The sequence below is a fragment of the Labeo rohita genome, chromosome 8, assembly GCF_022985175.1.
Source record: "Labeo rohita strain BAU-BD-2019 chromosome 8, IGBB_LRoh.1.0, whole genome shotgun sequence".
NCBI lineage: Eukaryota > Metazoa > Chordata > Actinopteri > Cypriniformes > Cyprinidae > Labeo > Labeo rohita.
In genome coordinates, this window is record NC_066876.1 from 20,441,909 (window position 1) to 20,467,260 (window position 25,352).

Genomic DNA, 25,352 nt, shown 5'->3' on the forward strand with positions numbered 1-25,352 from the left:
GGGTTACGCAAAAGGGTCGAAATATGTAAAATAATACATGTTGAACAGAAAGAAATCGAAAGAAAGTAGAATAAGAGAAAACAGCAGATTAAAGTAATAGTTCAGTCAGAAATGAAAATTCTTTCATTAACTACTCACCCTCATGTCGTTCCAAACCCGTAAGACTTTCAGTCATCTTCTGAACACAAATTAAGATATTTTTGATAGAATCCTTTCTGAACCTGGATACACAGCAACACAGTTACCATGTTCAAGGCCTAGAAAGGTAGTGTGGACATTGTTAAAGGGGATCTATTATGCAAAAATCACTTTTCTAAGGTGTTTGAACACAGTTGTGTGGCTGCACAAATCATAAACAGTCTCACAGAACAAGCCATTCCAGATGCTCCCTACATACACGTCATCATAGGGAGAAATCCACACCTATTTGTGATGATCTATGCCCTTTTAGCATAAACACAGCCCTGAGTGAGAAGCAGCAGACTGCTATTACTGTTTTCTTGCTTGAACTGCTGAACATATACAATCTCAGCACCAAAATCTTTAAAAAGCACCTTACATTTTTACAGATTAATACCAAAGCTTCTTGCGCGAATGTCAGCTCCAGACAAAGTAAGTATCACACGCTTGTTTTCTAAACTGCCTTTCTGAAAGAGCCTGTTTTCACTGATGCTGCCTTTACATGCTGCCAGTATGATCGTAAAAAGGAATGTGGTACTCAAAAATTGCATGAGTCGGCGCCAATAGCCTGATGGTTAGTGTGCCGATATAGCACAACAAACATGTGCTTGCGACCCAAGTTCGATTCCTGTCTCAAGGTCCTTTGCCGATCCCGTCCTTCGCCACCCAATACTTTGCTGTCTACTCTCTACCATCCTATCTAATAAAAAGGTGGAAAAAATAAAATACAATAAAAAAAAAAATGTGAATATGTAAGCAATGTGAATTCAACTGCTTGAATTTGTCAAGCTCATAATCGCAAGTGACTTATATAATTTGTAGTAGCACACAATGGCACCATGAGACTAGCTATCCTGTTGTTTTTATTGTGACGTGCTTCCCATCTGTGTAAATCATAAACATGCATTCATTATGCATAGTACAGAAGCATCAGATGACAGACTTTTAAACCAAGGGCATTTTCTGTAAAGATAACAGATTGTTCTAATAGTGGAATGTTTATTTGCAAAGGCCAGCACTGGTATTGCCAGAGCATGAGCTCTTGAAGCTCCACCCTCTTCTGAAAAGGGGGCCGGGAGCATGAGCTCATTAGCAATTAAAGGGGCAAACACAAAAACAACACGTTTTTGCTCATACCACAAAAGTGCCAATTTTAACAAGCTATAAAAAAATATCTGTCAGGTATTTTGAGCTAAAACTTACTTCACATACACTCTGGGGATACCTGCTACGCTAATTATGTTCCTATTTGTTCTCTGTTTCTGCCATGGGATTGACTTCCTGTGGTAACTAGGAATTCACAGGCTCCAGTCTGGATCCAGAACACTTAAGAAGAGATGATGCCAACCCCACAGAGGACTTCAGATGATACCAACCCTGAAACAACATACAGCACTACCGAATTTTGCTACTAATTTATAGTGTTCTTTGTCTGTTTGATTACGTCATTAATTGATCTTTACCACACATCTCTGCCATATGTACATCAAGCAACTACTACATATATTGTAAAAACGTTAATTTGGTGTAAAGTTGCTTTGCAACGATATGTATCGTGAAAAGCGCTATACAAATAAATTTGAATTAAACTGAAAAATATCAGAGACTTATTTTACATCTTGTAAAAAGGGGTATAATAGGTCACCTTTAAAATAGTCAATGTGACACCAGGGGTTCAAACGTACATTTTAAGAAGTTACGAGAATACTTTTTGTGTGCAAAGAAAACAAAAATAATGACTTTATTTAACAATTCCATGTCAGTTTCGACGCACGTTCACAAGAGTATCATGACGCATCGTGTGGTGTTGCTGACGCAGGAGCCAGGATTAACATTCTCTTTAGAACGTTCTCTCTCTTAGGTCATCGTCTGTATATTCTGATTCAAATAAGTAAGGCCAGGCAAAAAGTTGCAAGACATCCTCTCTGTTGAAATCTTCAGTCATGTTTGAAGACTGTTTTATGTACAGTGTGAGTCTTCATCTGCTTGTAAACAAGGCACAGTTCATCCAGGTTCTATATCAGAACTTTGGCTCCAGCATGTTGAACGTGCGTCGAAGACTGACACAGAAGAGAAGAAATTGCTGCATAAAGTCGTTATTTTTGTTTTCTTTGTGCACAAAAAATATTCTTGTAGCTCCATAAAATTATGGTTGAACTACTGATGTTAGATGGACTATTTTAACGATGTCCTTACTGCCTTTCTGGGCCTTTAATGTGTCAGTTGTATCGCTGGAAGCTCTTCATACATCATAATTTGTGTTCCAAAGAAAAAAAGGTTTCACGGGTTTGGAACAACATGAGGGTGAGTAATTAATGACTGGATTTTCATTTCTGGGTGAACTATCACGTTAAATTTTTCATGTGTCTCTGAGTATGTGAGCGCGTATGTAACTAAAGTACCTGAAATAAACAGCCCTGTTTGACAGCGATAAGATGTGCATTCACAGACCACTGGGCTGTTAGGAACATTTACATTCATCTGTCTAACAAAGAGATTAAGCGAATAAGTTTATCCAGACTCTTTTCATGTGAAACTAAGACAAACAGAGCGGAGGGTGAAATATGACGGATCGCTGATTCACTGTGGCAGGCGAGTGTAATGCAGTCAAGCTGCATTACATAAAGCTCCAGAACTCCACAAGGGGTTGGAATGAGATTATAACTTAAATCCAATTGGTTTTCATACTTAGACAGGCATCCGTAATCCTTAAATACACCCGGATTTGAATTAAGATTGGTGCACCATTCTCCACCACTTGTGGATTTAAGTGTTTCAATGGCCTAAACACAGCAACAGAGAACAACCAGAGAAACACCTGCAAAATGGCTTCAACAAGAAAATTGAAGGTCTGCATGTGATTTGGACATGGCTGTATAATCCATAATTAATATGAAACCTCCAGGCTAACCAACCATTTCTTCATCGTAATGAAGACTCGTTTTCAGCATCCAGAGCTACTTAAGACGCATCGCAGTTGAACAAGCTTCAAATGAACTATTAATGTTTATTGTGTGAGAATGCATGCATGTCTACAATTAAATGTTATTCATAAAACAAATCTTGTATGTGCCACTTGGTTCAATATAATAATGGAGCAAATGGTCTACCTCAGCTAAACGTAACCCATTCATCTAGCAGAAGAGAAGAGGATGTTGGCTATGGACCTGAAATTATGCTTACTCTGGGTATCCTTGAATTAAATATTCTTCAATCAGTCATTTGTACATCGTAGCAGATGCGTTTTCATATTTCTGACCGTGCGTAGTGATTGATAACATTCATATCTATAATTAGGGCCCGAGCACCAGTGGTGCTACTGGAATTGCTGTTTCTTCTTCTTCTACTCCACAATAAATCCCATTTGAGTGCCTAAACATGCTCAGAAACGTTGCACACGTGCCAAAAGTGGAGAAAATTTATATCTGATATGGGTTTCAGAAGTGGGTGTGGAAAAATGGCTTGATAGCACCACCTATAACATTTCTACAAAGTGTTTTACATACTAGTATGAAATTCGTTAGAAACGTGTAACGTACCACTACCTACAAACAAGTGCCATTTTCGACCGCTGTATTTAAAAAAATTCCTCCTAAAGCCCTATGTGACGTTAAATTGCGAAGATCTTGAGTTTTCTTTGAAGGGCGTGTCCATAGGGGCCTGACAAATTTCGATGTTTCATCATGAAGCACAAAGTTGTTATAATTCAGACATACAATGTCCGATCTGCACCAAAATCCATGTTTGATAAGAGTCCTGTCCTGAACACATCCCCATGCCCATATACAGTTATAGTCATAGCGTCACCTACTGGCAACAGGAAGTGACATGTTTTACGCTGTAACAAACTCCTCCTAGAGGTTTAATGACAACAACATTGTATTTGGTCAGTCTAATCTAAAGGCCTTTGCGATGTTAAATTGCGAAGATCTTGAGTTTTCTTTAAAGGGCGTGTCCGTGGCGGACTGACAATGTTTAATGTTTCATCATGAAAAAATAAAAGTTTGTATGTTTGTAGTTAAAATGTTGTAACTCAGCCGTACAATGTCCGACCTGCCCCAAACTTTACACATTTGACAAGAGTCCTGGCCCAAAAACACCTAAATGCCAATATTCCATTATAATCATAGCGTCACCTGCTGGCAACAAGAAATGACTTGTTTTACACTAACTTCAACATGCATTTACTTTTGATAAAAGTCCTGGCCTGAAGACATCCACATGCCAATAGTCAATTATAGTCATTGACTTTGACATATTCCTCCTATATTTACCAGTTTAAATGCATATTGTTCACCATTCGCTGTTTTCCTAAAACCACTGGGTAACCCTTACAACGCTACTTGCAGCTTTAATTCTGTTTCCTTCTGTCCTTAGGCTACAGGCAGCTGTCTATAGTGGAGTCTGTTTAACAATATGCCACTGTAAGCATCTCAGAGTTAAAAGAGGAAAGTCAGTCCATCTAGAGGTCACTGAGATGGTTTGCTTTTGTGCCCTCCTGAGACATTTATCTTGCCCTTGTGTTGACCACTAAGTGAACAAATCAGTTACTGTCAAAATGACAACAGGAGGAACGTCCACAAAGTAAAATTTGCTTCCAGCACTGGAGGTATTTTACATAGCCTGTCCGTGATTTAAAAACTCAGCCGAGCACTCAATGTATACATTATTCTAACAATTCCCTTTCATAAACGACCCTAGCCCAGAGTGCTGCTCTAGATGGAATGGAAAATGCATTTCCTGTCCTGAGCTCTCTGAATGTGACAGAATGGCTTAAAATTTCATTTTGTGATGGGGACCTATAAAAAAAACCCACTGAAAAGCCCCATCCTTCAGCGTGAATGTTTGTGTATTTGCATAATATAAAGAGGCTTAGACCATCACAGATTCCTGTGCTGCAGGTGTGAACTCAAATTTAATTCATCCAAGGTGATGGATTAACACAAGATTTCATATTCTATATGACTATTTAGATGGGACATGTATTTGAATATTCTCCCATATACAATTCCCTCCGTTACCTCAAATTATACAGCAAGACAATTGCAATGCCAAGGTCATGGGTCTGACTCCCAATGAAAGCAAGAACTGAGAAAATGTGTATTTTGAAAGAAATGTCTGTCACCTTGGATAAAAGCATCTACCAAATGCATAAATGAAAAGTGAAATAAGTGAACATTTCTACTACTTCTTTACAGTTTTGCTGACCTGTACCATCATGTACTGTGGCTCTGACATACTGTGCTATGATTTGTGATGATTCATAAAATGACGATAAAACCACTGATATCACATGGACTATTTTAACAATGTCCTTACTATCTTTCTGGGCCTTGAACGGTAGTTGCATTGCTGTCTATGCAGGGTGTAATGAGGGTCCACTGAATGGCAAGTTGAAGATGAATCGAAGTGGAGCTTTATTGTAATATCCAAAGTGTAATCCAAAAAGGAAAATAATGAACAAAGACTTGACTTGAGACAAGAAACAACTCACCAAACAGAGGTTAATATGTTTAATACACAACAAGAGAAAATAGCTAGATGAGGGCTATCAGAACATGACACATACACAAGGCAGGGATACATGCAAAGCCACTAGATGGAAAACTTCCGGTCTGGCAGTACGTGGGAAAGGAGACCAGAGGCTGTTTTTTGAATGTACATCAGTGGAGGACAGGCTTTACTACTCTGAATAAACAGATTTTTAGAGGAAACGGCTAATCATTTAATGAATCGACAGCCTATCTACTAATCTTCAACATGTTTTACACTAAACAATACTTTTGGATTGAACTATTTTTAGAGTTTGCCACGAAAAAATGCTGTTTTGTAAGGAAGTCACTGACTTTTTGGGACAGTGAATTATTAAGTTAGCCGTTACACTTTCTCCAATAGTAAGTAATACAGACCCTCTCATCTCCCTATTGTAAGACAATCTGTGGATACATGAGGATCAAGGGAAACACATGACTAAACAAGGACCATGACTAAACTTCAAAATAAAAGACAAGAAAACATGAACATGAAACAAAACCCCAAAACCAGGCGTGACACAGGGTCAGAAAGCTCTCGGATTTCATCAAAAATATCTTAATTTATGTTTCGAAGATGAATAAATGTCTTATGGGTTTGGAATGACATGAGGGTGAGTTATTAAAAAACCTTTTTATAATAAAAAGTCTCAAAAGGAATCAATCTTTCTTTAAAGAAAGTAGACTGTAATCATCAGTGTATCAGGGCCACATCACAACATTTTTGCAGTTTGTTTTTCATAGGGTGATTTCTTTGAATACTGGGTCCATTAATGAGGGCAAAAGCTTGCAATCAATCGTCCATCCTGTCTGCTGCTGCACTCTACACCTCAGAGTTACTTGTGCTTTCTGTCTGCTTACCATTTAAATCCGAAAGTCTTTTTTCTTCAGTAAAAAGCTCAAACAGCCTGCAGTCAGAAACACATGGCTGTGATGTCCCACCAGAGTATCGAATCTAAGGCCTAGATAAGACTCACTGGCCCATATTTCTCTCTCTCTCTCTCTTTTTCTTTTTTCCACCCCCTTCTTCTATTTGTCAATGCAGCTCAGCATAATGCATTTCCAGAGTGAAAGCATAAAAGTCCTGTTTAACGCTGATATAAAGCACAGGCCCAATCCATCAGCATGACATAATAACCTAATGCCATGGGCCAGAAGCATCATGACCATACAAACTGAGTGGGGCACAAAAAAACAAAGCTGCCTTTGGCATTAATGAAAATGCAAAATAAGCAAAAAAATAAATAAACAATTTTATGTATACTGCAGTTGTAAAAAGCTAGATAAATTGCCATACAATGGGGTAAATCTGAATAAAACAACACCACTAAAGGCATAGCTTCTAAGGCACAGATGGGTCAAATGTACTGTATTCAATAAGGCTTATGTTACTTCCCTTCCTATATCCCCTATATGAACAGTAGACAACTCTAAGTGAATCTAAAGCTGGGCAATGTTTTGTATTCTTTTGGCACACGGCCAGCGAAGGGGAGATGATGAATTAACGTTGTTGAAATTCAAATCCAATAAAACTACTTTTGCAGTGTGTTTTAAAGCAGTTCAGCCCACGGCTAAATTCTCCTTACACCCTGTTTATTGCCAAACATACAATTCTCTGTATGCAGCTGCCAAGTGTGTAGTCTCTGATTTACTTATTGCAACACAACAGACGGATACATTTCAAGAGATGACTGCATCTATATCAGCTGCAAAGGATGGAGGGAAAGCTATAGTCTGTTTCCTGCAATAGATACACAAAGACAGCTCCTTGGCTATGGGGAATTATTGAGGTGTGGAAGAAGGACTATATTAGAGAGAGAGAGAGAGAGAGAGAGAGAGAGAGTGAGTGTGTGTGTGTGTGTGTGTAATACAGTCGACGGGCTATTCAAAAGCAGGTCATCCTGCACTCAGGCATTTTACACAACTTTGGTATTCTTTTGATTCCTCAATTGCACATAAAGTACAAAGTTGCTTTGCTTCAGTTGTTCCCTCTGCTCTCTATTCAAATAAATTAAGCCACTGTCAACTGATGCATCCCAGTTTGCCTACTTATACTATGCCATAAAAGTACATACTCTTCTGGTGAAGAAAAAGAACATTGAGTGTTCAGCAGAAGTGTCTTTAGTGGACCACTCCGTTGCATAGTAACGTGGCCTGTCAATCAACTTGTCACAGTTAATATCCTCTTATACACACTCCACATTTCAGTTTATTTAATTTACACAAGTCAGCTATACTTACCAGATTGGACAGAAAATAGCAGCATGTTGATCTGCCAGTTGGGGGTCCTCTATGTGAAGAACTCCCCTTGTGTTTTTGCATAATAATGCATTTGAAAGTTAATGGCCTGGCATATCTTTATAAAAGTTCACAGTATTTTTGCAAATGAAATATAACTTGGATACCATTAAAAAAAAAAGTTTCATTAGGTTAGATATTAGAGGTTAGGTTAGAGGGCATTTAATTGGACAGAAAATCTGATGACGAAGTGACGAAGATGTCATTAAAATCCCTGATTCATATTGGCAAAACTGAGAGACTGTAAGTTTTGAATGCTTATATCTTCTGAATGGCAATTTTGAATGCCACATTAGCTTATAGATAATCGTATGGCTAATAAGTTCAAACTAAATGCCAAAAAAATTTCACTTTTGAATTCATGGGGACTTTCCATTCCATTTATCATAACCATTTTTCAAAGGTTGACAGCCCTAACATTATCAGATCCACAGCAATTTATGTATGCCTCATGTCATATGTACAATACTGTTCAAAAGTATAGCCACTTGTGAAATAATGCCATTAATGAAGTTATTATGAACTAATCAAATACAGTATTTGGTGTGACACAATTTTCACTGAATTTTAAACAAGGAATTTGTAAAAGGAACATTCAAAAAACTAAAAATTCAGGTTTTCTACTAACACTAGGGTAGACTTGGTTACACTTATCGGAAGCAGAAAAAATAAAACTGTCTTAAGGAAAATACTTTTTGTGAAACGTCTAGACTTGCACAATATTGTATGTCAGTGACACTGCAGAAAACAGTGACTGCAGTACTGTTCATTCTACCTAGCAAACCAGCTGTCAGACGTTGTTTGGTGAGTCCTAAAAATTTAAGACAGTCACTTCATTGCAGAAACCAGTTGTTACTCTGACAACTAACTGAACTCTGTGCAAACACAACCATATTTAGCTCTCTAAAACAGGACTGACAAGTATTTTCTGCTGCTGTGTGAAAGCAGCTTGTCTGTGTTATAGCCTTCACTCTTCTTTGTCTGTCTCCAACTAGTTTAACACAGTCTGGAGAAACTGTACAGAGATCAGGGGCTCAAATTCACCCCTAAAGCTTTTAAACTCCCACAGATTTTGAGCAGAACAGCTCATCATTACTGGGCAATCTCTTCTCCACAACCAAATACCTCCAATCACACCCTCCTTTCTGCACAGATAATGCCCATAAATGAAAGCAATTCACACGTCTCAGTGCAGTATGAGATTGAGTGGGTGTTTGAGGTTGATCAATAGGGTCTGCTCCACCCCTAGCACTCACTCAGTTGTGTACTGTTAACACAAGCTAACTAAACCCTGCAATTCTTATATCTCCCTCCTAAACTTCAGCTCTATTGTATTCTCTTAGCATTGTGTTCAAGCATCATTGATTTAAAACAGTTACAGCTCATGAAGGGGAAAATGTTTCTCTTTAATGTAGACTAAACTCGTTTGTTTCTTCAACTAGAAGCATTTTTATAATGCAAGAAGTGTAAAACCCATGAAAGATAGCCATGAAATTAGCCTTCGCAAGAAAAAAAGAGGTGTTTTTATTCTGCAAATATTTCAAATGCCCAACACAGAATGGTATAAAACACAACACATCGTTCAGGTAGATTCCTTAGGGATTCTTAGGATCAATTAAATAAACAAATGTGTTTTTAAAAGTTAAAGAGGTTATTTTCAGAAATACCACGGGCAGTAGTTGAAGTAGTTGCACCCCCACCTCTAGGGTTGCATGACGGATACTTTAGCAATAAATGCAGAATGGAAGTCTCTGGTTGTGTTTCATTAACGCTTGCAATCTGCACCGTCAAGCCTAATCTGCTACACTGACATAAGACACAGATGGTGAGGGATATATGGGAGTATCCATCATCATTCCACAGCTATAATGCTCTAAATGACAGCAGAACACCAGGCTATACAGCCCATTTTAGCAAGATCAGAGCAGAAAGACGGGTTAAACTGGTCAAGTGAAGTACATCATAGCTGTTTGGCCAAGGTTAAATATACAAGGCATGTGTGCTTCATACAGCTATAAAGTTAATTAAGAAAAAAAGTCTTGTGTTTATGACTTAATTAGCAAAAAAGGACTCATTAGTCAAACAAGCTTTGGCACTGGTTGCACACAAAATGTAGCTCAGCACTAAATAATCCATAATAACTCAAATGCAGAATAAAAAAGAAAGAAAGACAGACAGAAAGGGAAAATATAAAATTATTAAAGCAGGCATGATGCCAGCAATATTGGTTTGGATAATTTGCATTTATTAATGTTTTTTTGGTTAATGTTTAATGTTATTAATGTTTTTTCTTGAAACATTAATTTATTAATGTAGACCTCAGAAATCAATAGACAAACCTCAATAACAACAACATCAAATATCATGAAGTGGCAAAATAAGCTCTCACCATCACCATAGTACAAACAGTTAGCCATAAGCTAAAAGCTAAACTATTTATTCATGCTTCAATGCATGCTGGGAGTTTATAAACACAACATATGTAGTTGTAATCAGCACTAATCTATATTAGTTAACATTTGAAATGGATCAAAACCTTTCATGTGTCAAATGTGTCCCTAAAACCAAAACAACACCCTTTCTTGTCTTAGGAACTTTGATTAACTTTTTTGATCCACTTCAAATCTACTGTACACTACTAGTCATATACTTGCATTAAAAAAAAATGGATAAAATTGATAAAAAATGACAAAGCAAAGACATTTTTTTCTGAAGAACTCTTTTAAAAGTATCAGTGTTTTCATTAAAATATTAAGCAGCAGAACTGTTTTCAGTAGTGATAACAATTAGAAATGTTTTTTGAACACCATTTTGAAGGACCATGTAAAACCGAAGACTAAAGAAAAGCTGCTGAAAATTTAATCTTGACATCACAGGAATAAATTACATCAAAATACATATTTAAAAAGAAAACTATTGTTTAAAATGATAACAATATTGCACAATATTACTGTGTTTTTGATTAAATAAAATCAGCTTTAGTGAGACAAAGAGACTTCTTTCAATAACATTAGAAAAATCTTAAAGGATTAGTTACTTTCAGAATAAAAATTTCCTGATAATTTACTCAGCTCCATGTCTTCAAGATGTCCATATCATTCTTTCCACAGTCGCAAAGAAATTAATGTTTTTGAGGAAAACATTCCAAGATTTTTCTCCATATAGTGGACTTCAATGGGGATCAATGGGTTGAATGTCCAAATTGCAGTTTCAATGTAGCTTCAAAGGTCCTACATGATCCCAGCCAAGAAATAAGGGTCTTCCCTAGCGAAATAATGTCATTTTCTAAAATAAATACATTAATTAAAAAATAAAAATGTATATACTTTTTAACAACAAATGCTCGTCTTGCAGTAGCTCTGCAATGCGCATACACGATTTCACACATTACGTAATTATGACAGAAAAGTCAAAGCGGTTAGTTCTTCGTCTATGTACTTCGGTTCAAAAAGTTTGGGTAGGGTGAAAAACTCCATCTCATTTTCTCCTCCAACTTCAAAAGTGCCTGACATTGTTGTTTTATCTTTTTTTGTAAAGGGCGTTTGACTGTCTTTGAACATTCACGTTGTAAACACTGGGTCGGTATTTCAGCCTATGTCACGCGTGACCTTCCTAATGTGATTACGTAATGCATGAAGTCCAGCTAGTGCAAGATAAGAAAATGTTAAAAATTTTTTTTTTAAGAAAATGACAGATTGTTTCACTAGATAAGACTCTTATTCCTCAGCTGGGATCATGTAGAGCCCTTTGAAGCTGCACTGAAACTGCAATTTGGACCTTCAACCCACTGATCCCCATTGAAGTCCACTATATGGAGAAAAATCCTTAATTTTCAACAGAAGAAAGAAAGACATGAACATCTTGGATAACATAGGGGTGAGTAAATTATCAGTATTTTTATTCTGGAAACTAATTCTTTAACCCCACATTTTTGATCGGTAGTGTATGCATTTTTTACATGTAGAATAAAAGTAATTTCTTAATATATTAGACCAAAAAACACCAATATACTGAATAAAATGTAATCTCAATAGGTGATCTACTTAGGAACAGCTGCACAGAAAGTCATTTCTCTGTTTCCTGTGGCCAGTAATCTATCTGAGATGGCTTGAGGCACAGCCACTGAGCCCATGCAGCTTCTCCAACTTTGAATGCATCACAGTCTGATTGAGTATGTAAGCCCGGCTCACAGAACAGTACATTAGCTTCTTACCCAAGAGGCTTTTCCAGACGACTGCCTGGTGAACCCACTATCTCACCCAGAGTGCAGAAGGTCTGACCCAGGAAGTCCTACAGAAGGGTGGCCCGAACAAAAGAACACCCAGAGGAGACGGGACAGGCACACAGAAAGTAAAGAAAAGAGAGAAGAAATAGTCAGGGTGGTTCTGGGTATAAATGAATTGTACAGGTAAAGAGAAAAGTCTAGGAGTGCAAGGCAGAGACGTACGTTGAAATCGGAGGGCTTCCAGTAGGGAGGTGAGGCCGCAAATATAACAATAACAACAGAGCATATCATGTAACCAAAAAGACAAAAAAAACAAAACAAAAACAAACGAATTGAAGAAGTCAGGCCGAAGAGGATAGAAGAGAAAAAACGAGAGTTAGAGAATAGTGAGAAAGGATCTTGGAGAAGAGAGAAAGGGAAAAACACCCACGATGATCACGATTACAGAAAAAAAGCCAGATAAAAAAAACAAATAAATCTGAATTTCACTGAAAAATGAACAATAGACATACGCGCACACAAAACATTCGGGTGGTTCTATACAAAATCATAATTTCATAAGTTGCCCCTACTGAATGTTGTTTATTTTCACACTGTCTGCACAGTTTTGGCACCTGCTTTATTGAATATAATTATACAAATCAACCTATTATTTTATAATATTTACATAACTTTTATATAAGGTAAGAGCAAAAAGAATAATTTATGTATAAAATAATTTCATTTATATATTTCATTAATTGCATCAAACAAACAGTTTTGTGTCTAATTTGTTGAAGCCTAATTTGCATGCAAAGACAACAAGTTTCTGATAATGACTTTGTTTTTAAGCTCAAAAAAGTGGTGTTTCATGAACACATCTCTTAATATCTTGTCATTTTATATTTTTAGCTTGTCTTTTATCAGTTTAATAGGGAACAAATTGTACGGATTTCCCAAGATATTCAAGCACACTGCAGGATACATTCAGAACCTTCAGAAGCTAAGGAGAGAGTTTAATTTCATTTTTTCAGTTTTGCACAGCTTTGATAAATGACACAAAATGTAGTTTTCAATCATTTTATATTGCATAAAACCAACCGCAGAATGAAGAGCATGCATGTCAAAATATGAGCGCAATCGCCAATGAACAAAGAACTTTCATATACATCCAAGCAAACGCACATGCACATACAAAGTGATTTTATTTACTCACGTGTTTGGCCAGATCAGGACTTTTGGAGTCAATGTCATATCTGGAATCCAACAGAACAGATTCAGTCTTTATTGTTAAATGATGGCATGTCCCATTTTCTCTTGGGTGACAATAACATCTCCATTTTACGTGCTATGAAGAGAAATGCTCAGCTATCCTCATATTATTTGATCTGGGATTTCTATGTACTAAGTCATCCATAAAGCTAATATTTTGATTTCCTGTAGAGAACATTTCTTAAAGACAGCATGAAATGAAAATTTCCCCATATTCACATATACCTTCTAAATGCATGTCACAGATATTGAGAACAATTCATCTGTGCATGTTTCAATATTTAATCAAAATGTCATAAATGTCAATGATATATTACTCTCAAAATGTACTTCACAATAACAGAAGAAAAGATTTGGTAATCTATCAAATGCATTTTGATTTTAAACAATCAAAACTTGAATTTGCATCTGTTTTTCATAATAATTCTGTCCAAACAATAAAACATACTGTAAATTTCATTTAGCTACTAGTGAAAAAAAAAAAATATACATTTCCCTTTAAATCAAATCATCCTTAGTCTGCATTTTAATTCTTGATGCTGTTAAAATTTAAGTGGAAGCACAGTTCTGGGACACAGCTGGTTGGCTCTGTGAATATTTGCATTGGTATAAGCAGGAATCGGCATAAACGTGGGGGGTTTCTCGCTGACAGCACACTGAACTCTCCAATTAAGTCCAGCCTGCAGTGCAGCAGGCCTTTTTCAACTCAGCAGAGCCCATTTAAGAAGGTAAATGAGAGTGAGATGGACAGTCAGGCGCGGGAAAGGAAGAACACATTGTAAATCATCAGGGATCCCGCGTCACACATTTGCGTTTGAACGGCTGCGTGAAGATTGGGGATAAAACTCATCTGAAATATTTATCACCCTTTCACAGATCCAGCCCCTTACACATGACAGTCAAGAGGCAGCATCAATAATTACCAAGGAGGACTCGCTGGGAGAGAGGAAGACAAACAGAGCGAGAGCAGAAAGACCGGAGTGGGACAGCTCATCGGAGAGCGAGGCAGATTCCTGTGTGTCAGCATCAAAGGGAATAACTCACATGTCAAAGCGCAGATTCTGCTTCTCCTCGAAGAAATAGTCCAGGATGTACTTTCTCACAAAGTCGGGGTTCAGGGTGTTGTCGATGACTTCAGTTCTCCCAAACTATAGAAAAAGAGAGAGAGAACAACTACATGGGAAAGTCTACATCTCTGTTCAGTCCATTAACTGCCCTGTGACTCCGCAGCTTTAGGAAAAACTAGGACAGCAAAAGGTGATATTTTGAAAGGTGAAGTATCTCTTCTACTAATGAATAACAGGAACCCCTGCTCAGAATTAGTAATCTGTACGTATGTGTGTCACATATGTGTGTGTGTGAGTGTTTGCATGCAAATTAAGTAATAAATATTCAGGAATATTCATGAGGTCTGAGCTCATGCTTGGGATGTCACTTTAACGACAGTCTATTCCTCCACCAGAGCACATGTAATACTGTGAACAGCTGTGATTTCTATGTTAATGTACAAATAATAGTTTCGCTCCAGCTCTCTGTGCTACATCTGAATTACTGTGCAACCATAAACATTGACAATTCAATACATTCCTTGTGTAACATCCTCTGGAAATGCAAAAGGCCTTCAATCCACTAATAATAAAAGCTTCTCTTCATCTTCTACTGTCTCTGCAAGGATGTGTGCTTTGTTGGTTTTATGTAAGAAACATAAACCAGAGTTTGGAATTAGAGAGGGTGGGTGAACATTTTAGAGTCTTCTGTCAGTGGAAAGGAAAAAGGAAAAAGGAAGGAAGGAAGGAAGGAAGGAAGGGAGGAAGGAAGGGAGGGAGGAAAGGAAAGGAAAGGAAAGGAAAGGAAAGGAAAGGAAAGGAAAGGAAAGGAAAGGAAAGGAAAGGAAAGGAAAGGAAAGGAAAGGAAAGGAAAGGAGGAAATGAAAGTAATATGTTTAGGAAAAAAGAAGGAAGGATGGAAGGAAGACAGGAAGGAAGGAAAGAAGGAAATGAAAGACGTGTTTTAGAAAAAGGAAGGAAGGAAGGAAATGAAAGTAATGTGTTTAAGAAAAAGAAGGAAGGAAGGAAAGAAGGATAGAAGGAAGGAAATGAAAGACGTTTAAGAAAAAAGGAAATGAAAGTAATGTGTTTAAGAAAAAGAAGGAAGGATGGAAGGAAGGATAGAAGGAAGGAAATGAAAGACGTTTAAGAAAAAAGGAAATGAAGGAAATGAAAGTAATGTGTTTAAGAAAAAGAAGGAAGGATGGAAGGAAGGAAATGAAAGACGTGTTTAAGAAAAAGGAAGGAAGGAAGGAAGGATAGAAGGAAGGAAATGAAAGACGTTTAAGAAAAAAGGAAATGAAAGTAATGTGTTTAAGAAAAAGAAGGAAGGAAGGAAGGAAGGATAGAAGGAAATGAAAGACGTGTTTAAGAAAAAAGGAAATGAAGGAAATGAAAGTAATGTGTTTAAGAAAAAGAAGGAAGGATGGAAGAAAGGATAGAAGGAAGGAAATGAAAGACGTTTAAGAAAAAAGGAAATGAAAGTAATGTGTTTAAGAAAAAGAAGGAAGGATGGAAGGAAGGATAGAAGGAAGGAAATGAAAGACGTTTAAGAAAAAAGGAAATGAAGGAAATGAAAGTAATGTGTTTAAGAAAAAGAAGGAAGGAAGGAAGGAAGGATAGAAGGAAGGAAATGAAAGACGTTTAAGAAAAAAGGAAATGAAAGTAATGTGTTTAAGAAAAAGAAGGAAGGATGGAAGGAAGGATAGAAGGAAGGAAGGAAAGAAATGAAGGAATAAAAGACGTTTAAAAAAAAAAAGGAAATGAAGGAAATTAAAGTAATGTGTTTAAGAAAAAGAAGGAAGGAAGGAAGGAAGGATAGAAGGAAATGAAAGACGTGTTTAAGAAAAAAGGAAATGAAGGAAATGAAAGTAATGTGTTTAAGAAAAAGAAGGAAGGATGGAAGGATGGAAGGAAGGATGGAAGGAAATGAAAGACGTGTTTAAGAAAAAGGAAGGAAGGAAGGAAATGAAAGTAATGTGTTTAAGAAAAAGAAGGAAGGAAGGAAGGAAGGATAGAAGGAAGGAAATGAAAGACGTGTTTAAGAAAAAAAGGAAATGAAGGAAATGAAAGTAATGTGTTTAAGAAAAAGAAGGAAGGAAGGAAGGAAGGATAGAAGGAAGGATAGAAGAAAGGAAAAAAGGAAGGAAGGAAGGAAAGAAGGAAATGAAAGTAATGTGTTTAAGAAAAAGAAGAAAAAAAAAGGAAATGAAGGAAACGAAAGTAATGTGTTTAAGAAAAAGAAGGAAGGATGGAAGGACGGAAGAAAGGAAGGAAGGAAATGAAAGACGTGTTTAAGAAAAAGGAAGGAAGGAAAGAAAATGAAAGTAATGTGTTTAAGAAAAAGAAGGAATGAAGGAAGGAAGGATAGAAGGAAGGAAAGAAATGAAAGACATGTTTAGGAAAAAAGGAAATGAAGGAAACGAAAGTAATGTGTTTAAGAAAAAGAAGGAAGGATGGAAGGACAGAAGAAAGAAAGGAAGGAAATGATAGACGTGTTTAAGAAAAAGGAAAAGGAAGGAAGGAAATGAAAGTACTGTAATGTCTACCTTATGATACGATACGATATGATTCAATACATTACGATACAATATGAGAAGAGAAGAGAAGAGAAGAGAAGAGAAGAGAAGAGAAGAGAAGAGAAGAGAAGAGAAGAGAAGAGAAGAGAAGAGAAGAGAAGAGAAGAGAAGAGAAGAGAAGAGAAGAGAAGAGATTACAGAAGCCTGTCGTCTTTCACTGTATTCTTGAAGGATGCTCTGCAGTCGCTCCCTCAGCTAATTGTGTTTCCCATGAATAATTAAACAAGATGAGGCAGATGAGAAATGCATAAATAAATGAATCACCAGAAGGGTGTTACAACACCCTGGCCGTGCAGAAATGAAGGAGACGGCTTATGAGGGATAAGGGAACGATAAGGTGATTTAAACATACTGTAAAGTCCATCCCACCGTGTTCTTGTTAATGATAAAGATATACACCGACTATCTCACAAACATTCAGTGTAATATGGTTAGTGCCCGAGGCGTGTCTGTCTGATGCTCTCTGCTGTAGTTTAGAGATGCATAAACTTTCGTATTAAAAGACATTTTCCAAATCACAAAGCTTGAATCACAAAAAACAGTCTTAAATCTGTAAAAATTAGGATGAAGTTATATTTTAAGCCCATAAACACTGATAATTGCACAGGTTATGAATGATTGAACATTCTCAAGCAAAGCTCTGTGATAGCAGAGCACAGAGTCATTAGCATTCAGAACATAATGCTTTATGTACTGCTAATACGACCTTACAGTCTGACATTACATCTGCTATAAATCATTCTGTTGACCTGCTGCCGTACATAAAGCCATAAAGCCTTGTACGCTGTCATGTGGTGCATTATTCTGCAAGTATTGCACTGGTTTCCAACCCTTTTGTCACAACTGCCTCTGGACAGAAATCCCATCGAAGAGAGGAGTTGCAAGAAAAAAAACATTCAACTTAAATCACCAAACTGCTTTTGAAAAAGCTTTACCTCCCATTGAGTGTTAAAGAGGCAGCCAAGGCACAGTGAAAAAGAGGTGGACCTGTTGTTCAGACTACTGCTGTGCAAAACAAACTCTACAGGAGCATTAGCACAAGGTCACATTCAGGAAAAAAAAGAGAGAAGGATAAAACACAGCATTGTCTGATTTGGGGGCGGCTAACGTTTGTAAAATTTTGAACCTCACAATAGCAGTGACAAGACAAGAGTGTGAAATCACAACAGGTGCATAAATAAAGTTTAAGCTAATTATGATGCACAGAACAGAAAAAAATGACATTATGCAAAATATGTAATTAAAATTAAAAAATGTCTAGAGTTGAAACTGGCTGTGATTAAAAACCGTTAAAGATTTAAGTGAAATTAATTATCATGTGTGCTGAATTTTAATAGTCAGATTACAAGCGAAAACATTGACTTTCTAAAGTCAGAGTAAAGATATTTCAGATTTATAGAAGTTTTCTATTCACAACAAGGATAACTATATTAGCACCCACACTAAGGATAACTACAACTATAACATTTTAATATTTGTTCTAATTCTGTTAGAAAATCCTAAGTGTGCAGCACAACAATAACAATACCGCCACAAATAAACTAGAGCGATATTGTCGAACTTTTTTCTAGCTGATGCCTATTAAAAACACTGATAGTGAATCAGAATCCATCCGACTTTAAAAGGGGTCATCGGATGCCCTTCTTCCAACCTTCTGGGTATGATTCTTTAGGGTCTTTATGAAATGTCTGTAACATGCACTACCAGTCAATTTTTAAAGAATTTTCTTCTGCTCACCACGCCTGCATTTATTTGATACAAAATACATCAAAAGCAGTAATATTGTGAAATGTAAAATAACTGCTTTCTATTCATATGCATTTTAAAATGTAATTTATTCCTGTGATCAATATTAAAGTATTTGCATCATTACTCCAGTCTTCAGTGTCACATGATCCTTCAGAAATCATTCTAATATGCTGATTTGCTGTTCAAGAAACATTTTTTTATTATTATTATCAATATTTAAAACAGTTGAGTACATTTTTCAGGATTCTTTGATGAACAGAAAGATCCAAAGATCAGCATTTATCTGAAATTCTGAAATTATTTGAAATTCTTTATGGGAAAGAAATTATAGAAATGAACACTTTTATTTAGCAAGGATGCTTTAAATTGATCAAAAGTGATGACTTATAATGAACAAAAGCTTTCTATTTCAGATAAATGCTGTTCTTCTGAACAGCAAAACAGAAAATTAGAAAGAAAAAAAATCAGCTTGCTAAAAAAATCAGCTTTAAAAATCACAGTAATAAATTACATTTTAAAATTCAAATAGAAAACAGTTATTTTAAATAGTAAAAAAATTCTAAATGTTACTGTTTGCTGTGCTTTGGATCAAAGAAATGCAGGCTTGGTGAGCAGAAGTGACTTCTTTAAAAAAAAAAAAAAAAAACATGAAAAATCTTACTGTTCAAAAACTTCTGACTGGTAGCGCACTTCCATAAAATTCCTCAACGGTCGCCTAAAACTCCCTTTTACTTTGTCAAAAACGGCTCTGTCCACAGTGACCCATTTCAGTGCATGTCTCTTTAAATGTTAATAAGCTACTGCTCACCCCGCCCCTCTCTTCCATTTTTTGTGTATTTTTGTGGTGCGTTACCATCAAAAACAAAACTAATCCACCGCATCCTCAGTGACTCTTATGTCTCTGATTTATATCCAACAACAAAACACTTGCATTGCTTATGAGACTTAATTGTCGCTACAGCTGATCGAGAACGAAAATTGCGGATTTAAAAAAAAAAAAAAAGGAATTAATGGATTTATATCATTGTAGGTGTGTACACACATTTATAAGCAAACACCATGTAAAAGTGAACTTTGCATGCAATATCCCCTTTAAAGGTATTGTACTTGATTTTTATATTGGAATGATGCTCAAAAAATATAGCTATTAGTTTTCTGCCTGTCCATCAATCTGTGCAATCACAGCTCATATATGGAAAGCAGGAAGCTGAAAGCGTGGTAGTTGAAGCATATCATTCATGTTTAACACCAAATTCAGCTTCATAAAATTCTGGCATCATTTACTCATCCTCATGTTTTTCCAAACATGAATGATTTTCTTACTTCTTTTCAGCATGAAAGAGAAAATATCTTTGAAAATGTTGCTAACCAAACAATTTTGGCTACTACTGTCTTGCATTGCGTAGAGAAAAAACACGGAGACATTTCTGAAAATATCCTCTTTTATGTTCCATAGAAGAAAGCAAGTCACACAGGTTTTATGGAACGACATAAAAGGTAAATTATGTAAATAATGAGCTTTTTTGTTTCTTTGTTGTATACAATTTAGTTAAAAGCATTAAGCTACTCTAGACTGTGTGTTACAGCAATTTTACTATTGTATTTTGCACCTAAGAATACTCTTATCCATGGTGAGATCGGTTTAATGCAAAATTCAGAAGTTGCTTATTAATGTGTAAACAATTAAATATATTTTAAAAACAAGGGGAAAAAAAACAAAAACTCAAAAAAGAATGTGGAATACCGTAGCCGAAGCATGGACACAATCACTCAGTCAAAGTAAGGCGCTTATGCTGTGTTAATAACAAAGAGAGAGACACACATGCTCCCAAATCTCCTGCTGAGACAGAAAAATGCACAAAGAAAACTCCATCCTTATCAATCCTTTACAGCCTGACTGCCTCTTTTCCACAGCGGCTGGTATTATGCCGAAACAAGAGGCATCTTACATGGGCAGAGGCATGGAGAAAGAGTCTACGCAGCTAATCGGAGTTAGCAACCCGCTCAGTGTTATGCAAGCTGTTGTCTTTTATCGTAGGAGAAAGGTGTGCCATCAAAACCGTCTGTGAAGAGGGAAGATCAACACCGGTGCGGTTTTATTTTGGGTCAAAAACTTGTTACAGCTCCTCATGTGCACATCCTGATATTTACGACCGCTTTGACGCATTCACGTTGGCCTTGAGAACACCTGCTAGAACAACTGTCACCCACTAACAAGGGATTCAGTTAAAAGGGCCTAAAACACAAGCCAAGAGAACCGCAATGCGAATTTTCATACACAAGGTCTTTTTTGCTAGCTCAGTGACGGATGTGATAGCCCGAGGATGTCCGATTCTCAGCTGATTGCAATGACCTGCCAAATTCAAGTGCCGGGCCCTCTAGCTCAACGCGATTTAAGTGTGAAAAATCACGTTTAGAGGGCTGGGAAGCATTGCAAATGCATTGGCCTGTAACTTCGGAGCCAGATCGACTTTAATGCTAATCGCTAACGGAAAGTGTACAATCATCTTAACAGTCAATCACTCTGGGCCATAGGGACAGACTCATGAATATTCAACAGGAGAATCAATGGGCAGTGATGGGCACCAGAGGGCTGCGGAGAGAGTGAAGGGGGCGAGGAGACAGAGAGGATATGCAGAGCTGATTAGGGCAAATGAGGGAGTCTGTGTCAGAGCTGATTGTAGGTTTGTTCCCGAACGTGGACACTTACCTCACGCCACTGCTTAGACTCCATTCCCTGAGTGTACAGAACACACACTGAGAAAAAGAAGAGAGAAAGAGAAATCAGCATCTATTTCATTTTTAAGAAAGAGCTTTTATGTTACAGCTACTGTAGACGCATCTCTGAAGGACAGCTGAACAATAAGAAGCCCACAGAAAAGAAACATCACAAAAGAGGTCTTAATTGTTTCTTATAGACAAGCAGTTTCCTGCTTACATTTTTCTCCTGAAACTGACTTTAGAATTTCCTATCATTTGTGTCTAGAATTTTGGAAGAAATCATAACATTTCTCATTAAAGTCTTCCAAAGCCAAATTATTTGGCTTGTATTATATTTTAAATTATTTTATACAATTTAGGGCTGCTTAAATGATTATTTTGCTAATTAAACATTAAGCTTTCCATTGATCTATGGTTTGTTAGAATAGGACAATATTTGACTGAGATACAACTATTTAAAAATAAACTTTAAAGTTGTCCAAATTAAGTTCTTAGCAATGCATATTACTGATCCAAAATTTTGATATATTTACAGTAGGAAATTCACAAAACATCTTCAAAGAACATGATCTTTACTTGATATCTTGGTTTTTAGCATAAAAGAAAAATCGATCATTTTGACCCATATAATGTATTTTTGTCCATTACAAATACAAATAGGGTGACATTAAATGCATATTTAGAAAAAAAAAAAAACGTTGTTTGACCCTTTAAATGCATGTAAACCTATTGTAGGAGACTCCCAAAACAATATTAGGAATCTTAAAAGTAACATAAAATGGGCACTTTAAATTAATCACTTCAGCTTTTAAAAATGCCAAACAATTACATTACTATTAGACGATTACAATCATTTTTACAATATAAATATATTTGGTACACACAATGGAATAACAGACAAAGAGACATTCTCATTCACCATTTAATTAACTGAGTGAAAAATTAACTGATTGCCACATCATTCTGCCCAGCATCCTCTTTTGTAAGTCGAATGTATTTGGAACAAAATAAAGATAAGTGATAACACTATTTATTTTTAGGTAAACTAATTTATTCAGAACATTATCTCTTTTAAAAACCTATTATGAATACCTTGCATTCACCAATAAAAAGATTTAACATTACCCAGCTTTACACTGCACTCTAAAAAATGCTGGGTTGTTTTGACCCAGTGGTTGGGTTAAATGTTTAACCCAAACTTCTGGGTAGTTTTATTTAACTCAACTATTGTTTAAACATTACTGTATGGCTGGCTTAAAATGAAAAATCGGTTGTAAATTAAAAATCAGGCAAATAACTACTAGTGGCATCAACAATAATCAAAAGGTGAATGTTTATTAATAAGAAATTAAAAATATATATTTATTATTTAATTATTGTTTACTCACTTTATTAATAAATGTTCATTTATTAAACATATTAATACATGTTAATTTTCAACCTATTTTGGGTGCATTTTATGCGAAATAGTCATTTTTAAGCAATAGCTGATTAACATAAAACTACCCAGAAGGTTGAGTTAAACATTTAACCCAACCACTGGGTCAAAAGAACCCAGTCGCTGGGTTTGTCTAAATTTCACCCAGTGCTGGGTTGTTTTTAGCCCAGCATTTTTTAGAGTGTGGAGAGCTGCTTCATCATAGAAAGTCACGTTCAGTACAGTAGTCAAGTACAGTAATTCTAACAGAAAGTGGCACTGGACACTTAAATACTGTAAAGGTGGCTATATAAAATGCTATGTAAATAAACATGACTGGACTTTACTGGAGTGTTGCATCTCAGAGCTTGTGCAAATATCTATATTGTTATGATCAGCTTTCTTCACTGCTGTTTTCTCACCAATGTAATTTTTGTTGTGTATATTTTATTATTGAAAGGGAAGTGCAGCACATATTTACATATTCATCCAAACACCACTCTTAGCAGGTAATGTCAGGATGTTTGCTAACATCCCTGCATTGCTGCATATATTAAACTTCTTTTTACACCTAAAAGAATAACGGAAAAGAACTTCGCTGTGAGTATATTGGGGCATAAAGTTCACACTTGCTTTGGGATTGACCATAAAGTTAAAAAGTCAATATCCTTCCACTGGGTTTTTATTGGGTCAAGGGTACATATAAAAATGTTTAAAAGAAAAATATTCATTTTACACATACAACATTGTGCAACATGAGGTTTAAATTAAGCATAACCGAATTCTAATCATTTAATAATGTTAAATATTAAATCACCAAAATATGAAAATTCTGTCATTAATCACTCGCCCTCATGTCATTCCAAACTCGTAAGACCTTTGTTTAGCTCTCAGATTTTATCAAAAATATCTTAATTTGTGTTCCAAAGATGAACGAAGGTCTTACGGTTTTCAAGCGCCATGAGGGTGAGTAATTAATGGCAGAATATTCATTTTAGGGTGAACTATCCCTTTAAATTTCCTTGATGAAAAGGAATAACAATAAATGTTCTTCTTGCAAAGATTAGAACTGCAATGGTGGCCAGACTATTTGACCCATTGCTCTCTATTTTATAATCTCATGTCTTCAGCGAGAGATTTACTGTACACAGGTCTGAATGTCCTCATGACTCATGAAGCATTTGTATTCAGGGGGCCAAGCTCATGCTCTGCATATATTAAGCACTTCTGCATTTCTGTGGATAGTGAGGAAAAGCTGTCACATTGTGATGCAAATTCTATGCATGTGTTTTAGGCAACTTGGAGAAATAGCAGAGTAGACAAACTGCAGGTAAAGTGTGGAAAGCAAAAGAGGTGTGTGGAATAGACCGAACCTGAGAACAACGTGTCAGAGAGGTACGAAGCCTGGAGACTGAGTTTTTGAATGTGTGTAAAAAAAGAGATTTTAAAGAGATTCTAGGTTCAAAAACAAGTGCTTCAGCTGTGAAAAAAAGAGAGGTACTTACAAGGATCAGACTTGGAGAACGTGTCTCGATCTAACAGGTTTCTGGGGAAACAAGGAGAAAAAGAGAGTCAATTAAGGGCTAATAAACTAGGTCACTTCGGTCAAACAGTTCAGGCATAAAATGATACAAAGGCCTCACAAATACACCTAATGGAGCTCTCATTTACATGTTATTTCCATCCATTCCCTTCCATTAGCAGCAGCCCAAAACATCTTGACATTAAATTTCATCCTTTTCTCAGCATGTTTTGAAGCAAGATACACTTTCATCATTATTCTCCAGTCACTCCAAAAATTCAGTGATCCATTCGAAAGCATGAGAAGCAACATAAGGCTACAACAACATTAGCAGAACACAAAAAAAGAAGAATTACTGCTATCAATGCTCCATAGAACATATACATGATTTATAAAAGAGATGCCACTCAGATTCCAGGTAGGGGTCCATCATTAACTGGAAAGTTAGCCTGATAATCTCAGATGTCTTGTTGATTAATGAACCTGGGATCAAAAGTGAGCTGAAATGACAGATTCTCAGTGTGCCGCTGTGATTTCATTTAACTGCTCACTGGAGACTACTGAATTAAACAATTTGCTAAATGACTAAATGACAAGTCATGATTCAAAACATAAAGACACGGTCTTTACATTTGTTACATGATAATATAAAAGTCATGCACAAATATTCTCAAAAGCTGTATCCTTGGCATATTTAACCATGCTACATCCCATTCAGCAATTGGCATCTATTTAATTATCATGAACTGGACTGTTGAATCACAGCAGATTGAATCAGAAAGCGATTCTGGCATGCTGTTTCAATAAACTCTCTGAGAGTCTGAAATCACTAT

The 25,352-nt window shown here is 36.3% G+C and overlaps 1 protein-coding gene across 4 annotated transcripts in view; it reads right to left on the reverse strand.

Annotated features, from left to right (window-relative positions):
- Positions 1-25,352, reverse strand: part of cpne5a (copine Va) — a 91,071-nt gene that overhangs the window by 50,331 nt on the left and 15,388 nt on the right. For 2 of the 4 annotated variants that reach the window (XM_051117868.1, XM_051117871.1), the window contains exons 2-7: positions 24,503-24,543; positions 21,570-21,616; positions 14,530-14,633; positions 13,430-13,469; positions 12,457-12,471; positions 12,223-12,299 (exon numbers count right to left, since the gene is read on the reverse strand). In XM_051117868.1, the coding sequence (XP_050973825.1) occupies positions 12,223-12,299; positions 12,457-12,471; positions 13,430-13,469; positions 14,530-14,633; positions 21,570-21,616; positions 24,503-24,543 (324 nt within the window). Of the gene's footprint in view, positions 1-12,222; positions 12,300-12,456; positions 12,472-13,429; positions 13,470-14,529; positions 14,634-21,569; positions 21,651-24,502; positions 24,544-25,352 lie in introns of those variants that run through there. The other 2 variants (XM_051117869.1, XM_051117870.1) reach the window with 2 other exon arrangements.